The sequence below is a fragment of the Canis aureus genome, chromosome X, assembly GCF_053574225.1.
Source record: "Canis aureus isolate CA01 chromosome X, VMU_Caureus_v.1.0, whole genome shotgun sequence".
Taxonomy (NCBI): Eukaryota; Metazoa; Chordata; class Mammalia; order Carnivora; family Canidae; genus Canis; species Canis aureus.
The window spans coordinates 83,183,585-83,204,396 of record NC_135649.1 but is presented as its reverse complement, the minus strand read 5'-3'; the positions used below and the strand labels follow the sequence as shown (position 1 = coordinate 83,204,396).

The 20,812-nt window shown below is 49.7% G+C and overlaps 2 protein-coding genes across 3 annotated transcripts in view; both read right to left on the bottom strand.

Moving 5' to 3' along the window:
• The window catches only part of SYN1 (synapsin I), a 49,703-nt gene extending 41,285 nt beyond the window's left edge, over positions 1-8,418 (bottom strand). Inside the window, exon 1 of one of the 2 annotated variants that reach the window (XM_077888446.1) lies at positions 7,874-8,418. In XM_077888446.1, the coding sequence (XP_077744572.1) occupies positions 7,874-8,250 (377 nt within the window). In that variant the 5' untranslated portion in view covers positions 8,251-8,418. The remainder of the gene's footprint in view (positions 1-7,873) is intronic. The other variant, XM_077888447.1, reaches the window with a different exon arrangement.
• A 4,321-nt stretch (positions 8,419-12,739) lies between these two features.
• On the bottom strand, positions 12,740-18,483 carry CFP (complement factor properdin). The gene is made up of 9 exons (XM_077888889.1): positions 18,307-18,483; positions 18,069-18,219; positions 16,467-16,642; positions 15,843-16,013; positions 15,512-15,703; positions 15,146-15,319; positions 14,707-14,895; positions 14,404-14,515; positions 12,740-12,971 (listed from the first exon to the last, which is right to left on the bottom strand). The coding sequence occupies exons 1-9, from the start codon at positions 18,368-18,370 to the stop codon at positions 12,806-12,808; spliced, it is 1,395 nt and encodes a 464-aa protein (XP_077745015.1). The 5' UTR covers positions 18,371-18,483; the 3' UTR covers positions 12,740-12,805.
• Between the last annotated feature and the right edge of the window lie 2,329 nt (positions 18,484-20,812).

Here is a 20,812-nt window from a genome sequence, read left to right as displayed (position 1 = left end):
ACACAGAGAGAGAGGCAGAGACACAGGCAGAGGGAGAAGCAGGTTCCATGCAGGGAGCCTGATGTAGGACTCGATCCTGGGTCTCCAGGATCACACCCTGAGCTGAAGGTAGGTGCTTAACCACTGAGCCACTCAGGCATCCCAAGCATCTGCCTTTAGCTCAAGTCATGATCCCTGAGTAGAATTTGACTGGAATTTGCTCATGCTCTCTCAAATACATAAATAAAATCTTTAAAAAAATAAAATGGACATAACTGTAGTTGTCAGAACCCCTACATGGGCTCTTTGGTTTGTAGGGGTAAGAGCTATTGCAGTGGGGAAGTTCAAATGGATGCCTCTGAAACTACACATCCCTCCCCTGATCAAATCAGTAAATCAAAGATAATATCATATCTATCCTAAGAGTGATGGTGGAAAGTCATGCTACTTTGAGAGATTAAAGGATGCAGGGGTGTTAGTCCCATCATATCTCCACTGAATTAATCAGTTTGGGTCCTGGAGAATGTGTATAGACATTCTCAACCAAGCTGTATCCCTAATTGAACCAGCTGTACTGGACGTGCTGCCATTGCTAGAGCAAACCTCAGATACTCAGGTGGCTGTATCTGAGGTGACTTACTGAATGCACTCTTTTCTACTTTGATCAGAAAAAAGGATCAGAAACATTTCACATTCACATGGGACTGACGACAATATTTTTTGATGGTCTTGCCACAGGGCTATGCTATCTTTCTCATTCTGCGTCATCATATGGTCCAAAGGCACTGGGCCATCTGGACATCCCACAGAATATCACACTGGGCTGCTATATTAAATCATATTGATTGGGCAAGAGATGATTAGCACATCGTCTTGATAAGACGCATGCACTCCAGAGGGTAGGAGATAAACCACACAAAGACTCAGAGGCCTGCCACATTATCAAAAGTTTTTGGGATACAGTGGTCCAAGGCATTCCAGGACAGCCCCTCCAAATAATAGGGCAAAGCATTGGATCTTACACCTCCCACCATGAAGAAAAAAGCACAACACTTGGTAGGTGTCTTCAGGTTCTAGAGGCAGCATATTCCACACCTGGAGATACTGCTCTGATTCATATTTCAGGTATAACATAAGGCTGAATGGGATGCCATATGATCTGAAAGATCTTATGATACCGGATAAGTCAGTAGTGGGAAAAGATACAGTTGGAGCTTATGGGAAGTTTGAATGGGAGGCCCCTCAGGTTCTGGAGCAAGGCCATGCCACCTGCAGCAGAGAATTACATGACTTTTGAGAAACAATTCCTGGTGCAGTACTGGGCTCTGGTAGACAGAATGCTTGACTACGGGGCACCAAGTGATTGTGCATCCAGGTGCCCATTGTGAGCTGGGTCCTGCCAGGCCCACCAAGTAATAACATCAGATGGACCCAGCAGCTGGGATCAAGCTCAAGCAGGACTGAGCAAGCTGCCTGAGCAGGTAATCTAGATGCCCATGTCATCCCCACTGCTGTACTAGTGCCTCCCTCAGCTCACCAAGGGGACCCCTTACAACCAGTGGGTGAAGGAAGGAAGAAAAAGCCTAAGCTTGGTTCAAAAATGACTGGTTTGGTATGTGGGGAGAAGCCAAAAATGGACAGTGGCTGTATGATAGCCCCACTCAGAGTGGTCCTGAAAGTGGCAGAGCTCCCAATGGCAGAGCTTTGGACTATGCACCCAGTAATCTACTTAATAGGGAAAGAAAAATGGCCCAAGAATAGAATATGTTCACTGAGGGGCAGTGGTAGATGGCTTGGCTGATTAGAGGCCCTGAAGGAAAAATATTAGAAGATCAGGACAAGGAGTGTTATGCTAAGTGAAATAAGTCAGACAGAGAAAGACAAATATCATGTGATTTCACTCTATGGAATTTAGGAAACAAAACAAATGAGCAAAGTGGAAAAGAGAGAGGGGGGACAAACCAAGAAACAGACTGACTCTTAACTATAGAGAACAAATTGATAGTTACCAGAGGGGAGGTAGGTGGGGGGATGGGTTAAATAGGTGAGGTACACCAGTTGATGTATGGAAGTGTTGAGTCACTATATTGCAGACCTGAAACTAATATTGCACTGCGTGTTAACTAATTGGAATTAAAATAAAAACTTAAACAAAAAAGATCAGGACAAGGAGGTCTGGGACATGAAAATGTGGGTGGACATATAGGGGTAGACATGGGAGTGGGCAAAAAGTGAGGAGTGAAGATCTTTGTATTGTGTGTTAACACCCACCAGACAGCATCCCCAATGGAAGTGGCACTAAACAACCAGGTAGACAGAATGAGTCAGCCAGATGATGTCAGCCAGCCTCTCAAATCAGCCACCCCAGCGCTAGCAGATGCGTACATGAATGAAGTAGCAAGAGTAGCAGAGATAGAGGCTATTAGTGGGGCCTACAGCATTATTGCTGAATGTCCAATCTTCTGGTAACAGAGACCAACATTGAGCCTGTGACATGGCATCATCCCTTAAGAAGACCAACTAGCCAGTTTGTGGCAAGCTGTCTACTTTGGGCCCCTTCCACCCTGGAAAGACAAATTATTCATTTTGACTGGGATTTTCTATATATGGGTTTGCCTTTCCTGATTGCAGGACCATAGCCAGTACCACTGTCCAAGGGCTTACACAATATTTGATCCACCAGTATGAGATCCCTCATAACACTGCATCAAACTGAAGGACACATGTGACAGCAAAGGAGGTGCCAAAGTGGGCCCATGACCATGGAATCAACTGATGACATTATATACCATAATACCACCCACAAGCTGCTGGCCTGGAACAACTTTTGTAGCCACAGCTAAGAAATGATACCATGAAAGAATGGGGTACCATCCTCCAAAACACCCTAAATCAATGGCTCGTTGTTTATACTCTGTTCCCAATGGGTAGAATACATGGGTCTGGGAACTCAGAGGTGAAAGGAGAGGCCCAGCTTACCATCGATCCCAGTGATCCACTTTTGGAATGTGTGCTTCCTGTTCCCTCAAGGCTCTGCAAGGTTAGAGGTCCTGGTTCTCCAAAGGGGAACACTGCTACCAGGGGACACAGCAAGAATCCTATTACATTCTAAGCTATGGATGCCACCTGGATATCTCAGGTTTTACATGCCAGTGGATATGAAGAGGAATGAATCACTTCACAGGGGTATATGGCCTGAAATGTCAGGAGGACGTTCAGGGATTGCTATTACACAGTGGGAGCAGGGAGGAATATGTTTGGCACCCAGGTGATCCACTTCAGCATCTGTTGGTCCTCCTTGCACAACCATGCAAGGAAATGAACAAGTACAGCAGCCACAGCCTGGGAAGCGCATGAGGACCAAGGGCTCCGGAATCCCTCAAGGATGAGGGAATGGATCACTCAACAGGTAAGCCACTAAGCCCAAGAGAGGTGCTAGCTGAGGGTCAGGGGAATCTAGAATGCATAGTGGAAGAAGGAGACAATGCGTATCATTTATTTATGCCACTTTTATCAACTGCATCAGTGGAGGATGTCATTCATCCCACTAACCATGCTCTTTCAAGTCTCTCCCAGAAGACAAGACCAATTACAATCCTGGAAATGCTGTTTCCAGATGGGACGATCTTGCTTGAAGAAGCAAGTGGATCAGAGCAGTACAAGGAGTGGATTCTGTGCTCCCCTCAGATCTTCACTCCCCACCCCCACCTTCAGGCCTTCCCATCTATTTCTGAGGTTCTGGGAAGATTTGCTGCTGAAGGTTCACAGCGCTGTCCCTCACTGGGAACTGGCCTCTGCAGCAGGGATTTGCCTTCCCCAAGATTATGCTTCCTCCCAGGGGGCAGCTTGTGACTAATGATTGACTGATGTAAAAATACAAAAGCCTGGATACCCCCACCTCGATTAAGGTAACTCTGAAGGGTCATCCTTGCTCCAGAGCTCTCCCAGAGGATTGGCTGAGGTTTCTGTTGTGGCTGCATCATAGCTCAACCTTTCCCTCTTCTAAATCCTGCTTCCCTCACTCCTCCCCCGCAACAGGTGTTGTTCCCAAGAGCTCTCCCCAATAAATCTGCACACAAACCTCAGAGTCTCAGGGCCTGCTTCCAGGGAAGTCTAAGAAAAGAAGCCACAATAAGAGATAGAGTTTATATAACCCACTATATACATAGATACATAATAACCTATCCTATATATGTAATATATTTTATATGACACCTCTGATGTTATACAGCAAATATAATACAGTATGGCTTATATAACATATAATATATTGCATATTACATACTATGTGTATATGTACCTAGAAGGTATATAAATATACATATATAATTGGAATGAAAGTTTGAGTAAACGAATACCTATACTACGTGCAACAGAGTCTGGTATTTCCTAGTCTATCTTAATCCACTTCATGAAGAAAAATATACACATACATATGTATTATACTATAAAGTTATTATATAGCAAATGTATGATATAGCATATGTCAAATATAATATATGGCATACATTACTGATTAAATTTCTTGGAGTAACAGTTCCACTAAATAATAATTCCACTTATTATGTGTAGCATATTCTTGTTATATTCTATTTTCATTTATACTACTGCATGAAGTAAATGAAATGCTGGTCACAAGCCATTAGGTGACTCACAGTTTGAAGGACATTGGACTAAATTATTTATAAAAATGGGAGATGATTCTTAACTCAGGGTTTGCAACTGTAAGCCACAGAGGACTTGAGACCCAGGAAAAGGTGAGAGTAGTGAGGTTTGGTGGGAAAGGTGTCAGACTCCATCTAGGTGTACAATCCATTACAGAGTTTGCAAAAACTCCTCCTTTATTCCAGGCTGAAATCCTCAAAGTCAGATGATACTTGCAATATCTGCAGGCAGGTGATGCAGAAGTCTCTGTTTCCCACGCTGAGCCTGGTGTACACAGGCCCTTTCCCTTTGTCCATCCCACCCCATCTATAGTAGATCCTAAATAAATAGTTGCTAGATGGAATGGAAGAAAAGACTTAGAGCAGCTGTTGGGATAAAGGGGGTTTCTGAGATGCAGAAGGGGAAGGGAAGAATCTTTCACTGAATTCAGCAGGTGCTCAATAAATGCTTGCTGGACAACTTAGAAAAAAATGGAAAACACCAGAGTTGTAATTATTGAAAGAGGGAGGGTCTTACTGGTATTCAGTAGATAATTAATGAATGTTTGATGGGACAAAGAAAAATGCAGCAAAGAAACTTCCTGTAGTGTAGGAGTGGGGATGGGAAGTCTAAAGGAGAGTGATTACTAATATTCAGCAGGGGCCCCATTTAAGGTTTGCTGACTTCAATGGAGCAAATTTAGCCAAGAAGATGGCTCCTTTGTGAGTGGGTGCTGGTGAAGGAATTATTAGTACGTGTTCAAGAACTGCTTTATGGATTGATGGAGAAAAGAGGGATGCGGTTTTTTGAAAAGAATACAGTCAGAAAAAAAAGAGAATACAGTCAGAGATCAAGAAATGCTTTTTGGATTAATTGCGGGGGGTGGTAGTGGAAAGAGCAGTTGGCAAGATGGCTACTAAGTGGGGGAGGGGACCTAGCCAGAATACAGTAGATGCACATGGAACTTTATGGATTGTGTAGTGTCAAAGGTCAGATGGAGATTATTGAAGGGGGAACTAGGGCTTCAAGAGGGGGAGAGGAAGATGCATTGAATATGGGGTTCTTGGTGTGCAATAAGTGCTTATTAAACGATTGTGGAGTTGAATGGAGAAAAAGGTATAGAGAATCCAGCTGGAGGTTGGGGTTAGAAGGAAGGGGAACTGGAGGAGGGTTCTTCTTCATATATAGTAATAATAAATGGAGGCCTCCCATACTCTGACACTGGGAAAGTATGCAATAAATATCTGTAGAATGAATAAATGGCTCTGAATAGAGAGAAAGTCTGCTGGGTAAAGGCTCCTGGGTGAAGGAGGGGTGATCTAACTAGTAAAAAGCTGGTACTCAATAAATTTAGGTTGAAGTAGACCCCTGGAAAGAGAAGTCTTGAGATGGGACAGCAACTTCCATACTTGGAAAGCAGACGTTGAGAATGGCCCTTATATAATAGGAACTTAATAAGTGTTTACTGGCTTAAATAGGAGAAAGAACTTTCGGGGTATGGATTTAAGATTGGGAGAGGAAATCCTAAGGACACTGAGAGGGAGTGGGGAGGGGTAATCCTTATAAATTGGGCTCTAGATTTATTAAAAGAAAGGAGAGGCTTTATGACAGACACAGGTTCTTCAAGGGGGTAAGGAAGGGGTGTCTATTCCCTCCACACAGCAGGCACTGCATAGATGCTTACTGGATCCACTAAAATAAAAAGACCTTGGGAAGAAGGTGAGAACATAGAGCACACAGATGGCACTCCATAAATGCTCACAGGGGCCATTGCAGGAAAAGGCCTGTGGGGGAGGTGATTAGAATCGAGCACCTGGCAGACAATACATAAACGCTCACTGGATCCATTAAAAGAAAAGGTCTTTGTGGGAGGGGTGCTAGGGATGGTCATACAATCACTGGATCCATTGGAGGAAAAGTCTTCGGGGAAGGGGAATGGGGATGCAGAAGCTTGATCTATGTAAGCTTGATTCTCCATCCATGAGAGGAAAGGCTTTTGTGTAGAGGGCACAGAATCAGGCACACAGTGGTGCTCCACAAATGCTCCAAGAAGTGATGAAAAGAAAAAGGCCTCTGGAAAGAGTATTGAAATGGTGCACACAACAAGTGTGAGGTATTTGATCACTCTATTAACTGGAGGCAAGCCCTTATGGAGAAAGTCTAATTTTGGGTCATGCAGACGTTCAACACATGCAGAATGAAGCCACTGGGGAAAGGCTTTGGGGATGGGGTACACAGCAGGCATTCAATAAATGCTTGCTGAACAGACTGGAGGAAAGAAGCTTTAGAGAAGGCTCACATGGCTGGCTGGTGATAAATGCTGGGTGGGTTCACCAAAGGAAAGGTCTTTGAAGTAGCTTGAGAATGGAGGATAGAGGAGACACTCAATAAATGTTTTCTAGATCTATTGGAGGAAAAGGATTTTGGGGAGAGTCTGAAGATGAGTCACAGGAGGTTCAAAAATGCTCATGGGACTCATTTGAGCAAAATATGTTTGAGAAAGGGATTTGGAGATAGGGCACATATATCAGACACTTAATAAATGCTTTCTAGATCCTTTGGAGAAATAAGTCCTTGGAGAAGGGACTTAGAGTTGGGACACACAGAAGGGATTCAATAAAGCCCCACAGGATCCATTAAAGGCAACACTTGGTGAGAAGATGGGATGGGATACGCAGCAGGCAATCAGTGTTCACTGACTAGCTTAAAAGGTCTTTGGAGGGAGGGTTGGGGTGGGGCACATACCACAGTCTGGATACATGTTCACAAGCTCTATTAGAGAGAAGGCCTGAGGGCAAGGATTGAGGGGGACAAGACACATAGCAAGCTCTCAGTGAATGTTCACAAAATTCATGGAAGCCCAAGGCTTTGGGGAAGGGCTCTGAGATAAGGCACACTGCAGGTAAATGATAAATGCTCACAAGATCCATTAAAGGACAAGGTCTTTGGGGTGAGGGTTGGGGAGGGCAAGGCACATTAGACTCTCGAATGCTCACAGGATATACTGAAGCCAAAGCTTTGGGAAAGGAGGTACACAGCAGGCGCCCGATAACTGCTCCCTGTATGGATGGAGAAGGCCTGGGTGGGGGCAAAGGCGGGGTACACAGGAAGTGCCCAGCATAATAATTTAAGGGAAAAGGGTTTGGGTTAGGGGACCAGGTGCCTAGCACACAAGGTGCTTGATAAGTGCTCATCGTGGAACGATCTGGGGGACCCAGGCCCGCGGAAGACATCCGCGGCAGTGGCTTACCAGTCGGTGTGGGGCTCGTCGATGACCAGCAGCACCCTGGCGGCAGCGCCCCCACGACCTGCGCCCCCAGAGCCGCCGCCCACCTGCTCGCTGAAGGTGGCCGCCGCGGCCGCCGTGGTCTGCTTGACCGCGTTGGACAGCGACGAGAAGAAGCCACCACCCCCCGAAGACCCGGGACTAGGGGCAGCGGGAGAGGCCACAGGGGCGGACGCGGAGGCCCTCTCGGCAATGGCAGTCGCGGGACCGGGCGTGGCTCCGGGGCTGGGGGCAGCAGGCGGCGGCGGGGGTGGCTGCGGGCGCTGCAGGTCTGTCATGTACCCATTTGGCAGATTGGCCATGAAGTTGCTGTCCGACAGGCGGCGCCGCAGGTAGTTCATGGCTGCGGCGTGGGGCAGGGGGTCCTAGGAGCAGCCTGGTCAGGAGCCGCGGGGGCGGACCGCGCGGGGCCCAGGAGCACAGCTGCGCTCTCAGGCACGACACGACTCTTCCGTTGCCCGCTGCAGACTGAGGCAGCGCTGAGTCGCCGCCGCCGCAGCGCCGATGGTCGCGCCCGTACCCCCCTATCTCGCGCCCCTCGTGGTGCTGTCCAGCTGGGCCGGCGGCGGCGCGGACGCGACCAAGGCGACTGCGAAGGGGAGTTTGGGGAGGAACGGCGAGTGACGTCAGCGCGCCTTCAGTGCTGGGGAGGCGGTGGCGCGCGCCGACAGGCGGGGGCGAAGGAGCTGTCCGTGGTGCTGAAGGCGGCAGTGCGCACGCGCCACGCCGCATCCTGATTCCCCTCCCCCTCGTCCGATTGGGGATGCGCAATTTAGGGAGTGGGGGCGGGGTAGATACTTGTCGGGAGGGTCGAGGTGAGTGGTCAGTCAAGACCCCCACCCCGCCTCATTCCGGTTTTCACACCCAGTCTCACTCACAGGCAGGATTCTCTGTAGTTACTCAGTTCCCCGTGTTGATATTCACCATAGAAGGCATGGGGGGGATGGGGGGGGAATGGAGGCACACGCAGAGACTCAAAAGTAGAGAAATAACCTCACTGCGACGGATGGGGGCCACACGCAGTACCCTGTGGGGGGAAATCAATTTCCCATATCCATACGGGCTCAGTCAGGCAGAGAGAGGGTGCGGGGGCGGCATAGCATCAGAAAGGCGACTTGGACACTTGGGGGGTACACACCCTTGCCCTGGGTTGCTGGGGCCTGGAGGCACACAGGAATGACACACACGTGGAGATACATATAGACACACACAAAAGTAAAGAAACACACGGAAGCACATACAGACGGAGAATACACCGATCTAGGTATCCATGCAGACATACACAAGCCCAGGGTAACACACATGGGCATGCATGCATTCACGCATGCATATATGCCTACACACAAACACAGGCACCACATCTACACACAGAGAACCAGGGAAACTCATACGAACATGCACACCCAAATGACATACTCACTGACAATCGTGATAAACCTAGATTTGCCACACAGACATTCCCTGAAGCTCCAGACGTGATGTGTGCCCATCTCTGTACCCCCACCCCCAATGCCCAGGGCCCTAGACACATACACTCAGTCTATATGCCCCCATCCCTCTGCCCTGGATAAGCCAAAACCCACATAACCACCTGATATGATATCATCAGTTCCCTTGGCTGTCTTCCCTGCACCAGAGAAGTTTCTACAGACAGAGAGGGACCCATCCTAGGGTATGCACACAGTAGGTGCCAAATAATGTTGCCACATGAGCAAATGACCTTTACAGTCCAGCAGAGGGGGACCTGTGGAAGCCATCCTGTAAGCTCCTGTGAGATCCTGACTACAATGAAAGTACGAATCCATTTAAAAACGATCATTTGTTGACAGCACCCAGCTAAGCTGTTTACATGTCTTGTTTCATCCAACCCTCACAACAATACTATGGAGTAGGAAACATTCCTATTTTACAGATAAAGAAATCCAAGAGCTCCAATTCATTTCCAAAGAGCCATGTTCACTTTGTGATCCATGCCTTTTTTTTTAAAGAATGTGCTAGAAAGAGGTGCCATAGAGGCTAGAACAAAGTGAGCAGGGGTGGGAGTTCTGGCAGGAGATGGGGTCAGAGAGGTTAGCAGAGACCAAACTGAGCCAGTCCTTGTGGGCCAGTGAGGATGGTGAACCAAGTGAGGTAGAAGAAGATATGGTAAGAAATAGGCAGATTTGGAGTCTCTTCTGCTTGTAGGATTTTCAGGTAAATCATCCACTTATTCATTTGTTTATTTTTTATTCATTAAATCCTTGGCCTGTTTAAACAAGGTAGTAATGGTGTGGAATCTAGAGTCAGAGTGCTTGAGGTTCAAACTAGGCCTCCACCATACCCCTGGGAAAGTGACTTAACCCCTCTGAGACTTGGTTTCCTCATCTGTTAAGATGATCACCTGACCCGTCTATAAGGGTGTGTGTGTGTGTGTGTGTGTGTGTGTGTGTGTGTGTGGCGGGGGAGAGAGCCTCTATATTTTCTCATGTGCTGTGACTTCTGCCAGGAATGTCCTTTACCTCTCTCTCAAGGATTGTCTTTGGCCAAGTTCACCCAGGAAGTGTTCCCTTCCCCTGGACTCAGAATCCACTCCCCCTCCTCTAGCCTCCCACAGTCCTTAAGTCCAATACTTCCAAACTACCCTCTACTCCCTCGTCCACCTCCAGGCCTCTGCTTTGGCCATTCCTTCCCTCCCTTTCCTGGATGCTCTCTCTGGCACTCCATATCCCAATGTTCCCCAGATGGGGAACTCCCAAGAATCAGGTCTTTTCCAACATATAGAAAGAAGTCTGTGCTTCCCAGTTTTTTGCTCAGTAACTGAAGTAAACAAGCTGTGCTGGATCCATGGTGCCCTCTCTGGGGGATAGGAGCAGTTGCAGGTCTACAGACCTTTCTGGCTCCTCTGGGAGCCAGAAGTTGGGCTCCTTAGGAATCTGTCTCCAGAATGACTCTTCCCACGAACCCCATTCCCAGGCTTCAAGTACTCATGGCCCCCAGCATCACTCCCTTTCTCCAGATGGCTCAATTTCCAGAAATTAATGTTTTGTAGATTGTCTTGCAGAAGAATGAGGGTTCCCTTCAGGACTGTCTCAACTCCCTGAGGCACAGGTCAGGCTCCTCTGCACTGTCTCTCTCTTCTCCAGCAGAAATGAACAGACAGGAGGGGCTCCAGGAATGATTTTCTTTGCTGTGCGTTGGTGAGCAATGCCTCTGAGACATGCACCCCGACATATGTTTGTAATCAGTATTGTACCCATGTTCATAACTCACACATATTGTCTATCAATGGCACCTGAATGCACATGTACATGTGTGTGTGCGCACACATACACACACCTGTAACTCAGATTGTTACAGTGCACACATGGTTCTAACTTTATGTGCTCTCCACATATACTCAATACATCCTTAATTATTGCATGACCCATAGGTCTGTGTTTCACACACACACACACACACACACACACACAGATATGTACCTCGTAATGCACAAACTTCCACTTTCTTGTAGACACATAACACTTATACCCTGTAGTAGCAACCAGAATCATTCACTTCAGCTCATTCTTCCCAAGATGAGCAAAAGTTCAACTTTGTCTTTACTTCAACCCATCAACTGACCTATTTTGGGGGGGAAATCGACACCAAGAGGTGAACACCTTGACAGAATCTTGGTGTCACACATCTCCCATCTGTGCGGAGGGGTCCCTCCACTCACAGCACACACCATGCTTCAAATGTCCAGCCCGCTACCTTTCTGTGCCTGTTTAATCCTTTGTAAATGGGAATAATGATAATACTGACCCTTATAGGTTTGTTGTGGATTAAATGAATCTGTGCTTTGCAGTCTAAAAACACTACCAAACACACAGCAAGTACTCTCTAAGTATTAGCTAATACCGTAACTATGATGATTCTTATGATTTGTCTCATTGCAAGGGGCTCAGCATTCAGCAAATGCTAATTAGTGCAAAATTGAATGAGCAAATGCTAACAGCATTAGTGTCTGGGTTTGTTCCCTTCACTGTGGAGACACGTGCTGTTCTGACTCCTCTATTCTCCATGATGTCCAGTGCTATTGTTAGTATACAGTAGGCGTTGATAAGGGTTGAAAAAAAATGTTCAACGAAAGGATCACATATTCTGAGTTTGTTCCCTCGCTCAGATGTCCTCTCCTTCTACCAGTCCTCCTCCACCCCAGATGCCCAGACTTCGTTCTATACAGTAGACGCTATAAAAGTGTTGAATGGGTGCATAAAGACTAAAGGAATCTGTGTCTGGGTTTGTCTCAGGGGCTCCTTCTGGCAGATGCTGACTCTGGTTTCTCTTCGCTCCCACCCCAGCTCAGAGCACTTCGTAGGCACTTCCTCAGTCCACCCCCGGCCAACCGCCACCCCACTTTGGGTCTCCGTTAATTGCAGCACTGGATCTGGGCTGTTGGGAGTGGGTGGGTGCAGGTGTTCGCCGGCGGAGTGCCAACCCCAGCCACACCTCTGCCGCCTCTGCTGTGCGGCTCAGCACCGGATTGATGCGCAACCCGCCAGCCCAGAGGCTCCGACGGGTGGGAACCTCGGGCACGCCGGCCAATCAGAAAGTGCCGGCCGGGCCGAGTGACCAACCAGAAAGCCTGTAACGCAGAGCTCTGCAGAGGGATGTGCCGGACGCCCTGGGACTTGGCGCAAGGAGGGGAGAGGGGCAGACGCTGGGGCTAAGGCAGCGGGGAGGGGATGGGTACTCGCGCCTTCGCTCCTGCCAAACCGTGGCCGCAATGGAAAATACTGTTTTCCACAACAAGCCACTGCGACTCTGCCCGTGCTGTGCCTTTTGGCCTAGAAGATGCTACTGCTTCACTCCTGGGGAAGAGGCTCATTTATTGAGGTCTGGGAGGTCAGGGGATCAGGGCAGAAGAGACAGGTGTTAGGGCTTCTCATCCTGAGGGTCTTTGCAGGCAGGCACGTGTAGACATGGGCGAGTCTCCTCCACCACCACCTTCTGCCCCTGCAGCGTCTCGCACTGTGCTGAAGGTTTCCCCCAGAAGGTCACGTTCTTCTCACCCTGACCTTCGACCACAGTAATGGTTGGCCTGGGGCATTAGAGGGGGAATGGAGGGGAGAAGCTCAGGGAAGGTAAGAATGCATTCAATAAACTCATAATGAATACCTACTGTGTGCCCAACACTATTTTTTACCTATGAGATATTGGGCAATTTATCTTCCCCATGCTCATCTGGAAAATGAGAATAATTGGAATAATAATAATACCCACCTTACTGGGCTGAGTGAGGATAAATGAATTAATTTTGGTAAAGTGCTCAGAGTGGCGTCTGGTACACAGTAAGTACTCAATAAATGCTGGTAATTGTTACTCGTTGACAAGACCTACCTTCTCTTACCTCCTAAACTCCTTATATCTTTCCCCAGTGCCCATGGGGAAAAGTCCCCAAATGCTTTGCCCTGGTATTCAAGGCCTTGTTTTGGGGCCCAGGTGCCTGCCCCAAGATCTCTCTTTTCCACTTTATCCACAGTCCCATGTCCAGAGTGGTCTTTGCCTGGACCTTTGCCTGGACCTTTGTTCCTCCCATGAGACATGCATTCCATTCATTCACTCTCACCCCTGTTCCCTCCATCAAATCCATTCATATCCCAACTCTGCCAAGTGCTTCCTACCTCTACTCAACACCTTTAACTCTTCTTCAGGACCTACTAGAAACCCCAGAACCAGAGACCACTTCCAGATGGCAGGTGTTTCACAAGTGGAGTGTAGCTCACTTAATCTAGTGGCTCGAGGTATGTGGAAATAAAGAAGGGATGATGTTTTTACCCTCTGTTAACACCTAGGCCCCCAGGAAAAACCAACTTTGGGCAGCTGGTCACCAGTATCCAGGACTCTGCTCTCACAGTCTTAACACTGGGAATGCCTTTGCTGACCCCTTCCTGCCAGGTGAGATCCGATTGGCTACATGGACTTCGGGCGAGGTATCAGTCCCTTCTCCATTGTACCAACTGTTCCTCATCTGCCTTCTGTCAGGCCCTTGTTGACCTGTATCCCTTGGGGGGACCCATGGGACCTGGGTTCTGTGTGTTTTCAATTGTTGGGGGAAAGCCTCCCAGGTCCTGAGGCCGTGAGACATTGAGTGAGATGTGGGTGGCTGAAGGAATGAGTAAGAGAACGAAGGCCTGAGTGGCTTTAGGGGCAGACCCAAGCTTGGGTGACCAAAAGGGCCAAGTGCCTGGTCACAGGAAAGCCTGGGTGAGCGGCAGGATGGCTGAGTGACCAAATGAGAGACCCAAGGGCACAGTGGCCACTGATTCTCCCCCTCAGTATCCTCTTTCTCAGCTGCTTCATTAGTGTCTCTCCTCTTCCTGCAGGTGGGAGATAACACTCGTCAAGGCAGGTACCATAGACCCAAGGGGTGGATGCCCTGGTTGTGGGGAGCTGAGCTGACTCTCCCACCATCACTGCTCACATATGGCTGTCGTGACCCCCTCCTGAGCACATTTTGCCCCCTCACTTACGAGAACTTGGGGAGCTGGGCCATGCAGAGGCGCTGGCGGGTGCGGATGGGCATGGGTCCACATGGGGGTACGCACAGACCCCAGGTACTCCACTCTGACCATAAGCCTTTCCCTGCAATGAGTCAGAATGAGAGGTCTCAGCAGGGTGGTGTGTGTGTGTGTGTGTGTGTGTGTGTGTGTGAGAGAGAGAGAGAGAGAGACTGAGAGGTGGCAGGGACATGGGGGTCCATGGTAGAGTCAGAAACCCCTTCTTGCTGCAGGGGCTGCCCCATCCTCACAGTGTAGTCTGTGGGGAACACTCACAGTCACAGTGTTGAATGTTGTAACAGTGACGGATATCTTGTTGTTCTCCAACACACCGCTGTCCATCAAACTTGCGGCCCTTGCAGCTCCTGGAGCGTGTCTGCTGGCCTGGGATCGCCTTACACATGATGTTTATGCCCCGACGGGCACAAGTGCTCCACTCCTCCCAGGACCCCCACTCTCCATTCACTGCACAGACAGGGGCAACCAGGGCTTGCACCAAAGGGAGCCAGTGAGGGGATTCAGAGGAAGGGATGAAAACCCAGGGGAAGGAGTGGAGGTGATCAGATGTGGGGCTGGGGGACCAGAGGTGGGGCGGAAGCAACAGGGCTGGGAATAGGGGAATGAGAGGCAGGAGCAAAGCATTAGCAGCAGGAACTGGGCAGCAGGGATGGGTGAGAGGCTTAGGCATGGAGACAGGGAATCTTGTGGTACCAACCAGGGCAGGGCACAGCTGTATTGCAGATGTGGGTTCGGACGGCATCGCCAGCGCAGGGGGGGCCCCCATGCTGGGGCGCAGGGTGATTACACATCCGTTTTTCCAGGGTCTGGCCCATGCCACAGGTCACAGGGCAGGGGCTCACAGGGCCCCACGCCCCCCAGCCCCCAGCCACTGTTGGGGGTAGAGAGAGGAATGAGAAGATAGGCCACCTCGATCTCCCCCTCAGCCCCTAGACTCTTGAGGCAGATTGTTCCAGAATGAAGAGTTCTGCGGTCACGTGCTCTAAGACCTCTATCCTCTGAGATGGCAGAGCATCTGTTCCTGAATCAGGAATAGAATGTCCGAGGCCTCATCCCTGTGTACCTGGGCAGGGTGGCAGACCAGAGCAGGGCCGCTTCTCACGTTCTGACCCTGGGCAGGGCTTCCCAGGAGGCACCTTGGAGGGCTCAGGTGCAGAACACTTGCGGCTTCGACTCTCGGCAGGTGCGCTGGGTCCACCGTGGCAGGAACCCGAGCAGGCGCTCCAGGGGCCCCAAACAGCCCAGGCCCCGTGTACTGTGATGGGATGGGGGTAGGGGGATGCCAGGTGTGGTCACACGTGCTGAGGTCCTCCCACTATCCCACAACCATGTGCTATAGCCCCCAGATCCACCCTGGGTACCCGCATCAGTGCCCTGTGGTTGCCTTCACTCACCGGGGCAGACCTGCTGGGTGTCACAGGTCTCAGACTCCTGTGGTTTTCCTGGGCACTGGCCGCCACACTTGGGGGTGGGTTGGTTACATATTCGCTGACGGGTCCGGGTCCCTTTGGAACAGGTGACAGAGCAAGGGGTCCAGGGCCCCCAGTTGGACCAGCCACCCATCTCTGTGGGAGAGAAGAAATGGGGACAGGATGGAAGCGGGGGCACCATTCACAGGTCGTTGCTTCCTCATGTGCCCCACATCCTCTGCCACACGTGGTCCTCCAGCATTGCTTATCTGGACTACTTCAGTAGCCTTCACACTGGTCCTGCTGCTTCAGCCCTTACCACATACAGACCGCCCTCCTCGGGACAGTGAGAGGGATCTGTCACAACCCAAGTCAGATCACAACTCTCCTCTGCCCACCACCACAGAATAAAAGCCAGCATCCTCTCCGTGGCCCACAAGGATCAGGCCGCCTTTGATCTTGCCCCCCACAAGTCTCCTCCAGCCATGCCAGCCTCTTCCTTGGTGCCTCACAGATATCAGGTGTAGTCCTCCCCTCAGGGCCTCTGCCCTGATGGTTGCCAAAGCCAGGTAACAGGCAGTGCTCTCCTGCCTTGCTGGTCTTCCTCACCAGGACAGCACGGCTGGTCCTCACAGGCTTGCAGCTGCCACTCAAGGGTCCCGGGCTCCACCTTCTCAGGGCACTGCCCACCATGGCCTATGCAGCGCCGGTGCCGCAATTGGGATCCCTCAGTGCAGGTCACCGAGCAGGGGGCCCACGCAGACCACGGTGACCATCGTGGGGACCTGCAGAGAGGAACACATGTGTCCTGTCCTAGTTTGAGCTGGCAAGGATGGGGTGTGCTGGACTGTAGAGTGAGCACAGGTAAAGGGGGGTGGGTGCAGGATAAACGTATGTGGAATGGATGGATCAGAGTACCTACCCCTTAGGGATGTTGGGGATTCAATGGCAAGAGGAGGGCACACAGTAACTACTTTAATATCACTGACCTTCATGATTGGGGAGCTGGAACACTTCGAATCCCCCAAGGATAGTGCCAGACACGCAGCAAGCAAATGTAAGGACTAAGGACCGAGGACTGCTGTCAGAAACCTTCCAGGCATCCCCGTGCTCAGTAGCGGGCAAACAGAAAGTTCTTAATAAATAGTAGCTATCATCCCAGTGAGCTTAGAGATCACATCAGAGATACCCCAGATCTGGGGCTGCTGGGTGGCCCAGTCAGTTAAGTGTCCAACTCTTGATTTTGGCTCTGGTCATGATCTCAGAGGGTCCTGAGATTGAGCCTCACACTGGGGTCCGTGCAGAGGTTAAGATAGTCTCTCTCCCTCTACCCCGCCCCCAGCTCATGTGCTCTCTCTCTAAAACAAAATTAAAGAAAGAAAAATACCCTAGACCTATCCTCAACCCCCTGCACACACCATAACACTAAATTGATGGGAACTGTTGACATTACTAGAGGTAATGAAGGGTAGCTGCCTTCAAAAATCCCCAAGCTCCCCAAGCTTCCATGGTGTATCTGGGATGTACAGTAAGCTGTTAGAAAACATGTCTGGCATACAGTAAGGGCTAATTACATGGAAGCTGGCATTGTGATTAGGAGACTAGAGTCACCCTCAGAGATCCTCCAGCTACCTCTCACCTCTGCAATGCATCCAGTAGGTTGGAAGTGCTCAATGAAGGTGAAGTGTCATCATGATTAGGTGCCTGGAGCTGCCCTCAGAATTCCCCAAATTCACCCACCCCCACATGTCTGTATGCAGTAAGCACTCAATATGAGCTGTCATCACAATTAGTGGACTGGAGCTACCTTCAGAATACACCTGACCTGTACCCCACCCTCCAATGCTACCAGTATGCAGGAAATGCTCAATGAATGTAAGTATAGCAGTGGTTCTCAACCAGGGGCGATTTTGCCTCAGCAGAGGTGGGGGAGGCATTTGGCAATGTTTGGAGACATTTTGGTTGTTGCAGTTTGGTTGGGAGAGTTGCTACTGGCATCTAGTGGGAGGCCAGGGATGCTACAGAACACAGCTTTGCAATGCATAGGTCAGACTCCCACAGCAAAGAATTTTCTGGCCCCAAAGTCAGTAGAGCCGGGGCTGAGAAACCCTGAGCCATGGTCATGATCAGGGCCTTGGAATCACCCTTGGGAACTCCAGAGAAGGAAAGAGCCCAGTTCTGGGTGGCCCTGCATCTCAGGATCCTCCTTACCTGCATGCCTGACAGAGCTTGCTGCCAGGCTCCTGGAAGGCATAGGCAGGGTTGAGACAGCAGTCTTCCACACGGATACCTTTCCCCAGGAAGCCCTGGCACTTGCCAGAAGATTCCTCATACTGGGTGAAGCACCATATGGGGACTGAGCCTGGAACAGGGTCGGGGGGGCAGGCACAATCAGGGGTGTGATGGGTCTGGGCACCCCTGTAGGCCAGTTGGGCCCTCACGCACTCACCTTTGGCTGGCAGCAGGGTGAGCAGCAGCAGTAGCAACTGAGGAGCCTGCCCTGGGGTGGACATGTTGAGAGCTGCACCCGTGCAGTCCTGCCACCCTGCCAGAGAGGAGGCTCGGCTTTGTATGGGCTGACCTGGCTCTGGGATCAGTGGCAAAGAGGAACTGGGCCAGGAGGAACTGGGCGGGTAAAGAGCAGCATGGGGGAGGGGAGGGTCATGCAGGGTCTCTGCACTTCTCTCCTGGTACCCCTGCCCCGAGCCTCCTGCCCCACTCTCCCTTCCCTATTTCCTGCCTCACCCTTGATCCAGTTTTGTCACTGTATCCCCAGCACCCACATCCTGCCCAGTAACCCATTACCACTGTCATTGCCCCCCTGGACACATTCTTACTAGGAAGAAATGGAGCCTAAACTTCCTAGCTGTGTGACCTTGGGCAAGTCACTTAAACCTCTCTGAGCCTCAATTTCTCCACCTGTAAAATGCAATCTCTACCACAGTGATGGGGTCAACCTCATGGGGGTGTGGAACAAGGGTGCATTGAGCTCAGTGTGTCCCTCCTCATTGGGTGGAATAGGCATGGAGACAATTGCTTCATCCCGTTCTTTCCTGAAAGTGAGGTTGCCTGTGGTCAGTGTGGGCAGGGGAGGTCAGCAGCAGGGGGAAGTGAGAAGGGGAAGTGAGGATTGTGGGGAGAAAGGTTTGAGAATGAATTGGAAATATCACTGTCCCAGGGTTCCAGCTGGGGACTACCCCCCCTACCACCCCCACCCCCACCCCTGCCTGGGGAGGGAGCCAGTTTGGCCATGTTCTGTCAGAGTAACTGGGGTAGGGGACAGCCCCATCCCTGAGCCTACAGCACAGTTTGTTGCAAAGATTGGGAGTTGAAGATTTTCAAAAGTCCTCAGAATAGTGCCTGGCATACAGTAGGGGCTGTTTGTTAAATACATTGATTCAACATTTACTGAGTGCCTATTGGGTGTCAGATGCCATTCTTGGCACTAGACTGAGCAGAGTAAGACAGCCAAAAATTCTGGTCCTGGAGGGGCTTATGCTGTAAGAGAGGAGACAGACAAAAAAATGTCCCCTCTCTCATAGAGGCCTTCCCCAGCTATCCTTTTGGTATGGTACCCTTGTTGTGCTGTAGCCCAGGGGCTCTCAAATCTTAGTGTGCTTCAGAATCATCTGGAAGATTTGTTCAATCGCAGAGTGCTGGGCCCCACCTCTGTTTCTGATTCTGTAGGTCTGGGATGGGACACAAAAATGAACATTTCTAACAGGCTCCCAGGTGACAGTGATGCTGCTTGCTGGTCTGGGGTCCACACTGTAAGAGCCACTCTAGCCACTGACACCTCTTTTTCATTGTAGGTGTCATCTATAAAAATGATTCTATGTTCTCCTTCTTTTGCTGTTAATATTAAGTTCTCTTCAGCCCCTTTTCTGTGCAGGTAAAAACCAAGCTCCACGGACTTGCTCTTTTTTTTCCTTACCTCCTTTTTTCTTTTTAAGTATTCTCTACACCGAACGTGGGGCTTGAACTCACAACCCCAAGGTCCAGAGTTGCATGCTCTTCCAACTGAGCTGGCCAGGAGCCCCTCTTCTCTTATTAGCCCAGATGAGTGAGACTCCAGAGCTCACTTTCAACCAGGAATCTCTTTAATGAACAAAAGGTGCCTAAAATCGCTTCTCGGCCTTTTGGCTAAGATCAAGTGTAGCAAAAGGTGCCTAAAAATGTTAGGAGGGCAAGGTTTCATTTCCTCTGCATTTGTGGAAAGAGACGTACCATTCTGCAAATTAGAACAAGGTAATAGAATTTGATTTGGTCAGGTGTTAAAAGAGAACTTTGTTAAGAATGTTGGTTTCATGTAATGGGCAATAGGGTGTGTTGACATCTGTATCTATTACAGATGTACTCTGTTTCCTGATCATACAGGCCTGCCTTTGAAAGTACGCTTTGAACAAAGGGGTCTTGTTAAGATTCCAAGACTTCAGACATTGGCGCTGTGTTATCCTGTGGAAACAAGCTCCCCCAGAAACCTGTGATTCTGGTTGGCTGTTTTATCTAATCACTGGTTGCCCTGGTGATAATGTTATAATCAATGTTTCCTTTGGGCCTAAACTGCATACTCCCTGGGGAAGAGGACTATAGATGCTTTCGGCTTTTCCCACATTTGCACAACAAAATGACTGCAGCATTCTTATTTAAACAGAGTGAGACCATCTTATCTCATGAAATTATTGCACTGCCACCTGACGATGCATTTATCTGTTGCTTGTCCGTTGCCCTCACTAAAATACTCGCTCCCCGAAGGGCAGGTATTTGTGTCTGGTTTGGTAACTGCTGTGTCTGCAGGGCTCAATAAGCAGGTGCTGAATGAACAAATCAATAATCCAAACTCTAGAGATTCTGACAAGTGCAATGAGGCAGAGTCTGGGTTAGAGGTAAAAAGGTGGGCATTGCCAGTGGCTGTGTGTGTGTGGGAAATAGTGTCTCACATGCTGGGACTGGAC